Source organism: Megalops cyprinoides, chromosome 24, assembly GCF_013368585.1.
Source record: "Megalops cyprinoides isolate fMegCyp1 chromosome 24, fMegCyp1.pri, whole genome shotgun sequence".
Lineage (NCBI taxonomy): Eukaryota > Metazoa > Chordata > Actinopteri > Elopiformes > Megalopidae > Megalops > Megalops cyprinoides.
In genome coordinates, this window is record NC_050606.1 from 4440632 (window position 1) to 4447984 (window position 7353).

At 49.1% G+C, this 7353-nt stretch overlaps 1 protein-coding gene across 1 annotated transcript in view; it reads left to right on the top strand.

Annotated features, from left to right (window-relative positions):
- The first annotated feature begins 1222 nt into the window (after positions 1 to 1222).
- LOC118771268 (phosphatidate phosphatase LPIN2-like) overlaps positions 1223 to 7353 on the top strand; it is a 12142-nt gene continuing 6011 nt past the window's right edge. Inside the window, exons 1-13 of the mRNA XM_036519214.1 lie at positions 1223 to 1726; positions 2279 to 2479; positions 2624 to 2719; positions 2919 to 3265; positions 3352 to 3402; positions 3674 to 3803; positions 4348 to 4600; positions 5121 to 5214; positions 5400 to 5557; positions 5871 to 5964; positions 6080 to 6149; positions 6237 to 6329; positions 6973 to 7049. Of these exons, the coding sequence (XP_036375107.1) occupies positions 1325 to 1726; positions 2279 to 2479; positions 2624 to 2719; positions 2919 to 3265; positions 3352 to 3402; positions 3674 to 3803; positions 4348 to 4600; positions 5121 to 5214; positions 5400 to 5557; positions 5871 to 5964; positions 6080 to 6149; positions 6237 to 6329; positions 6973 to 7049 (2066 nt within the window). The 5' untranslated portion in view covers positions 1223 to 1324. The remainder of the gene's footprint in view (positions 1727 to 2278; positions 2480 to 2623; positions 2720 to 2918; positions 3266 to 3351; positions 3403 to 3673; positions 3804 to 4347; positions 4601 to 5120; positions 5215 to 5399; positions 5558 to 5870; positions 5965 to 6079; positions 6150 to 6236; positions 6330 to 6972; positions 7050 to 7353) is intronic.

A 7353-nucleotide genomic window follows, 5' to 3' on the forward strand; every position in this document is an offset into this window, starting at 1 on the left:
ATATCCAGCTGTGTTAATGGATAAAGTTGTAACCCATGTAATTCACTCGGGATAAGAGTGTCTGCTAACTGACAGCAATGTAAAGTGAAAGATTTACAGTGGCCGGTGGAATGCCAGCTGATGACCTAAGCCTCTGGAGCTGCAGATTCTCTCCCCCTTGTATTATGGACTGATAGCTGACACGCTGGATCGTTGTAAAGTTTCTGCTCTTGCCCCCCCCCCCCATTGATAAGGCTTTCTCTGTCCCACGAGCTGCGACTCGGGGCTGGGAACAGAGCGTTCTGAGAACGAGAACTGTTGTTGCCATGGTGTCAGCCTTGAACCCGTGTTTTTGGTCATGTTTGCCGTGGCTAAGTAGATGGACTGGCCAGATAAACAAAGAGAAAGAAGCGTGTGTGTGTGTCTGTGAGTCTGTGAGTCTGTGGGGTTAAGTCTCAGCAACTGTGCAACCATTGTTTCAGCACACTGAATGTTAGTGACTGAACTGACTTGTTATATCTATTTTCTAAAAGGATTAGGTCAGTTGTTTTTTTTGTAATTGTGAATTATGATACTAACTCCAGCATGCACTGTTTTCTGCAGTGACAGTCTGTTTGATAGGTGTCTCTGGATCAGCATTTGGATCATCCAAATAATAAAAAAAAAATAATAATAATGATTTATGTGGGAGTGGAAAAATCAGAGGAAGAAAGAACTCAAATCCATTCCAAATTCTGAGAGGAGGGAGAGGGGGTTACATGCCGTCCTAAACAAAGCACTGTGCGTTAACAGTGAGTTGATCCTAAATTTTCCCCCTTTGTTTACAGAAAATTCAGTGTTTTTCTGTTGCTTGGTAAACATTTAACTGGCCCTGACAGTGCTGGAGCAACCGTGTAACTGCACACTGTGAATTTAAGGACAGCGACTGCAGCTTGTGACTACAGCTGTGCTGTGCAACCGTTCGCTGCTATCAGCGGCCAGGGGCAGGGCCTCTCCTCAGAAACGTCTTTCTGACCGCCCTGCTGGGGCTCCTTTCATTGGCTGCCAGCAAGGTGTTTCCCCGGGGCCCGGAGCAGCGCAGAGTGAGGGGCGCAGCCTGGAATTGCGTAAGCAGCTGAGAGCTGGGCTGGAATTTTTTTGCAAAGTGGGACTGTTTATTCAGGGGGTCAAAGGTCAGTTTGTGTCTCTCCGGAGGCTGACGCAGGGAGAGACTCTGATTCTCAGAGTGGAGCTGGCTCAGCTTGGAGAGGAGGACGCTTCTGTCTCCGAGCCTGACAGATCAGTGTCCTCAGTCCCTGAGCTGAAGAGATCTACTGGACTCAGATCAGAGTTGTCTGTCCCTTAGATGGAGGGATCAGCTGACCCCAGATCGGTGTCCTCTGTCACAGAGATGAAGAGGGCTGCTGGACTGAGATCAGTGTCCTCTCTCAATGACATGGACAGATCAACTGGACTCAGATCAGGGTCCTCTCTTCCTGAAATCAAGAGATTGACGGGCCCCGGATCAGTGTCTTCTGTCACTGACATGAGACGGGCTGCTGGGCTCAGATCAGTGTCATCTCTTCCTGAAATGAAAAGACCGACTGGTCCCAGGTCAGTGTCCTCTCTCACTGAGAGGAAGGGATCCAATGGCGTCAGATCAGATGGACTCAGATCAGTGTCACCAGAACTATCAGGCAGCTCCACAGAGGAAGAAGACAGCAGTGAGCCAGATGATTCCTCCTCTGTCAAGTCCTCCTGGAGTCTGGTGAGTCTGGAGCAGGTGTGAGAGGGTATGTGCAGGTGTGGAACAGGTATGAACAGGTCTGTAGCAGGTGTGCCCAGGTCTGGAGCAAGCTGTCTGAATCTTGTGGTGATTTCTGTGTTGTAGGAGGACTAATTTAGCAGATTAGCCTGTGGTGATGCTATAGAAATAGCTTGCCTGTAGTGTTATTGTTAGCTGTTGTTAGCATGTAGGTGTATTAGCTATAGCTTGAATTTAGTTTTATTAGAGATGTTGATTAGATTTTTTTTCCTGAAACATACAGAACAATGTTCCCACCTTATGTTTTTGAAAGTGGTTGTTTTATGGTAGTGGTTGAGTTCTTGTGTTTACAGAGTCATTTTGTTAATACAGTGGTTGTATTAACAAGGTGGTTGAAGTTTAGACAGATGTACTGCCAGTGTGTCTGTGTTAAGAGGGTAGTTGAGTCAAAAAACATGTTTGTGTCTTGGAAGTGGGTCGTATTTATAGTGTGGTCACACTCAGAAAGTGGTCACGCGGTTCAAATCCGTAAAGCAGCCCGTGCCGCCCCCGCAGGTGGACACCATGAGCTACGTGGGCCAGCTGGCGGGGCAGGTGCTGGGGACGGTGAAGGAGCTGTACCGGGGCATCAACCAGGCCCTGCTGTCGGGCTGCATCGACGTAGTGGTGGTGCGGCGGCCCGACGGCACCTTCCACTGCTCCCCCTTCCACGTACGCTTCGGCAAGCTGGGCGTGCTGCGCTCCAGGGAGAAAGTGGTGAGTACGTCCGTGCGACCGTGCGATGGCACAGCCGCGGGACCGTGGGACCGTGGAAGTGCAGGGGAGACAGTTCGTGTTTCGGGACCGCGGGGAGGGATGTGATTTAACTCTCTGGCACGACGCCTTCCCTCTGACCTGCAGATCGACATCGAGGTGAACGGGGTGCCGGTGGAGCTGCACATGAAGCTGGGGGACAGCGGAGAGGCGTTCTTCGTCCAGGAGACGCTGCAGGAGAATGTGAGCAGGTTTATTCGTTGTTACTCCTGCGTGAGCGATCCTCCTCAGTCTGTGCCTCTGTGGAGAGATTTAATTCCAGCCTCTCGAACAAACAACTGATGACGGGTCAGCATTTTAAACACACATCTCATGACACACATCCATGGGAGCAGGTGTTTTCGTCTCATTGGCTGAATCGCTTTGCTTTCTGGTTGCCTAGGAGATTGTCCCCGCCCACCTGTCCACCTCACCGATTCCGCCAGAGGATGAGCTGTCGTTGATTCGGAACTGGCAGCATGAGGGGTCTGGGTCAGACGTCCCACAGCCCCAGGCCTGTGATGACACGATCGACTGCCCCATGAGTGCCTCACCTGGGAAGAAGAGGAAGTGGTGGAGGAGTAAGTCGAGAGAAGACCCCTGGCCAGAGGACATGACGCCCCCTACTGGCGGAGACCGGGAGGAGACGCCTTCCATGGGTGAAGGGGAGGAAGATGCCCCACCCTCTGATGGAGAGATGTTTGAAATGGATCTGAGCTCAGATGAGGAGTGTGCTGGACATAGCGGCAGGTGAAAAGGGTGGTCAGAGTTCTCATAAGCAGTCTCTGAGGGTCATTTTGTTGCTCTTTATTAACTACACCTCCCACAATCCTCAGGCCATCCTCCCTTCCTGCAGTGCTGGATTCTGATTGGTCCTCCTCTGAGAGGTGAGGCTCCACCTTTAATGTTCATTCAGGAAGGACTCAGAGAAAGGTACAAAGAGAGAATGTTCACCACACTAAACCAAGGTCCAAAGGAAACCTGTCAGACAGTTAAACCCAGGGAAAGTGCTTGGTTGGATGCTTTAATGCTATAATCATGTTGGCTCTCTCCTGTGAGGTTGGGTGTGTTATGTCAGTAGTTCTGTTAATATCCCTGTTTGTGTGGTTGTGTGTATGTGTGTGTGTGTGTGTGTGTGTGTGTGTTTTCATTATACAGCCCTGCCCTGTCTCAGGCCTTTTCTCTGAGGAGGAGTGACTCTGCTCTCGTGCTGAGGCCCACAGGGTGTGAACTGAGGCCGGAATCTCACATGCACTGGACTTGGGGTGAACTCCCAGAATGCACTACAGTAAGCACTGATTTGCTAAATTAATTAACATTTGCAAGTAAGGGTTAATCATTCTCTGCTAATTTGTCAACAATGGGAAAATCTTCAGAGAGAGACATTGGCTCTTGTACTGCTGATGTCTCAAATACACACACCTTTCCCAGGTCTGTAGCTGATCTCTTCTCGAAGGTCTGTCCCATACGCATGCTTGTCTATAGCTGGTCTCTCCCATACACACACCTCTCTCCAGGTCTATAGCTGGTCTCTCCCATACACACACCTCTCTCCAGGTCTATAGCTGGTCTCTCCCATACACACACCTCTCTCCAGGTCTATAGCTGGTCTCTCCCATACACACACCTCTCTCCAGGTCTATAGCTGGTCTCTCCCATACACACACCTCTCTCCAGGTCTATAGCTGGTCTCTCCCATACACACACCTCTCTCCAGGTCTATAGCTGGTCTCTCCCATACACACACCTCTCTCCAGGTCTATAGCTGGTCTCTCCCATACACACACCTCTCTCCAGGTCTATAGCTGGTCTCTCCCATGCTCTCTCTCCAGGTTGTAAATGATGAGGAGGCTGAGCTGACCATCATGCCCTCAGAAGGCACGCATTTCCGGGTCATCCATGGCTCAGATGCCATGGAGATGAGGTTGGGGGGGTCAGTGGAGGAGCAGGGCAGGATGGACCCCCCATGTGCCATTGTGAAGCCTGAGCCTCACATCCCTGTCTCTCCCCGGGCCCCTGTGGCCCCCAGCTCGGTTCCCTTCACCCCCCCTGACCCGGACAGCACCCCTGCGATGGATAAGACAGGTAGACACCTGGCACAGAAGCTCTGTCCCCAAGGCCCCTCCACTTACAGTAAGAAAGATGGGATACTCCTTCATTGTGCTTTTAGCATTTCTCAGGCTAGCCAAGCTGTTGGTAAAATATCACAGTTTCTCCTCAGTTTTCGACCTCAAGTAACTGGTGTTTTTCAGAATTTATGAGCTCTCTGTTATAAAAGTACATGCCGAGAACAACTCATTTTTAGTGAAAAGTACACGTGTGGGTTTAGGCAGAGCTCTAGACAGAGAGAGATCTAGGGAAGTAAAGCTTTTCCTGGAAACCACTAGAGTTGAATCGATCAGTGTAGATCTATAATCTTTGCACATTCGCTCACTTTGAGATAAGGTCCTGGGAGCACTAGTACAGATAACAATTCCGCCATCCAAAGGTCAGACAGCTCTACAGGGAACAAGATTTATCACCTTTCGAGGTACTCAAAAGATGGGTTGCAGTGGAAATGGGATGAACACCTCTCAGATAGATTTTGTCCCTTCATTGTGAACAGGTGTCCCTAGTGGGAATCAGAGTAAGGGTCCAGGGGACACCTACCTGAATGCACTGAACAGACCTGACATCACTGCAAGCCACCTATCTGACAGGTACCCACAATTCCCCTCACCCTGCTGGAGTGGTGTGCTCACATCGTCACATAAATCTCTGCTCCTGTCAATTTGGTCAGCTCTGCATTGATGCCCTGACACGGTTAGTCCTGTTTTGCCGTGTTGGTTGAGTGTGGTCTGGGCCCGTGTTCAGAGCTTGCCGTGAGCTGGGTTCTGTGTTGCAGCGGCTCGGACCCGGGTTCGCAGCCCTGGGAGGAGGCGGGGGTGTGGAGCTACTCCCCGCAGTCTGTGGGCAGCGCTGACAGCGGGGCGGAGTGTGACCTGCCCGACGTCGCCCTGTCTCTGTGTGGAGGCCTCGGGGACAGCACGAGCATCTCTAAAGGTGAGCGCCACCTTTGAAGATGATGCTGCTGATGATGATGAAGAAGATGATGATGATGATGACGATGATGATGATAATGATTACGATGATGACGATTATAATGATGGTGATGACTGTGATGATGACTGTAATGATGAAGATGATGATTATGACCATTCATGATGAAGACGGATGATGATGATGATTATAATGATGGTGATGATGATGATGATGATGATGATGATGATGACAATTGATGATAATGATGACTGATGATGACAATGAATGATTACAATGATGGTGATGATGACGACATTGTTCTTCTTTCATACAGAAAAATTTATGGAACATATCGTCACGTATCAGGAATTTGCAGACAACCCAGTCATTATTGACAATCCCAATTTAGTTGTGAGAATTGCGAACAGGTAAGCTGTAGCGATTTCTAATGTTTTTGCACTAACATCAAATTTACAATTCAGTGTTCTTAATGGAAAAAGGAATGTACTCTCTCTTACAAAACAGTATATATCTATGTTACAGGTATTATAGCTGGGCCTTAGCTGCACCACTAATACTTAGTTTGGGAGCTTTTCAGAAGGCCTTACCTGAGGTACAGCACACCTTCCATCTGAAAGTGGTTGCGACCTCTGACCCCAGAACCATTGAGCTCATGACCCTGTTGTGCTGTCTGTCCCAGAAAACAGAGGAGGCCTGGGCCCAGGAGCAGATGTCCAAAAAGTCCGGCCGTTGGTGGTTCTGGCGCAAGAGGGCGGACAGCACAGTAAAACTGGTCAGCTTGGTGTGGGAGTGCTTCTCTGAGCAGCTCAGTTCAGGACTCTGTCTCAGGTTACAGCTGAATGTGGGACTGTTCCACTTGTATGGCTAGGTGGTGAATTGTCTTTCCATCTGTGTTATTAGCCAGTTAACATGTTAGGTCTTGCCAATATTTTCCATCCTGGATGATGTGAAAATGTGTGTGTGTGCTTCCTGAGGTAGCTTTCCAGCCAGTTAAATAACCACTATGACAGGAAAATAGCATTAGCACAAGGGTGGTCAAACTGACACAAAGCAGGAGCCAGAATTTACCGGCGTCATCACCAAATGATTTACACACTGGATCCCTCTGGCAGAAGTGTGCTTAGTTATTGCTTAACAGCTGTCAAACAATTCATGTCATAAGCGTGCTGGACTTTGTGCATGCTGAATGAAGTAATGTTCATGGATATAACGGTAAAAACATTTCATATAAGTGGATTCTTTGGTTTGACTAAGAGCACCCCTCAGTTAATGACACACCATGAGATTCCTCTCGGGGTTCAGATGCTTCCGTCATCCATTCCTTTTTCTCTGTGTCGTTTACTTGTCAGTGTGTGAACTGACTGTTCCCAGATCGGCTTGGCTCATTACACTGTGCTCTGTTTTCTCCGTTTCAGCCAGAGGCCAAACCAGAGACGTGGGAGTCACAGAATGGGGAAGGCCCGACCCTCTCTGAGCCGAGCCCCGCCCTGCAGTGAGTGCCTTGTTCCTGTTCTGCCCAATTAATATGTAAAACCCAGACACATCCCTCCCCCTTTATTCGTCAGTGTGTTTTGTACAAAGTCTCCATGCACCTCTTGTTCTCCCCCATGTGTATCATCAAAAGGGGACATTCAGTACAGAATGTGATGTGATGTGATGTCATCAGAAGGAGACTGTGAGTAGAGAAGGTGACCTGTCATCAGAGGGAGACATTCAGTAGAAAATGTGTTGTGTCATCAGAAGGAGACATAACATTCAGAAAAGAATGTGACGTGTCATCAGAGGGGGACATTCAT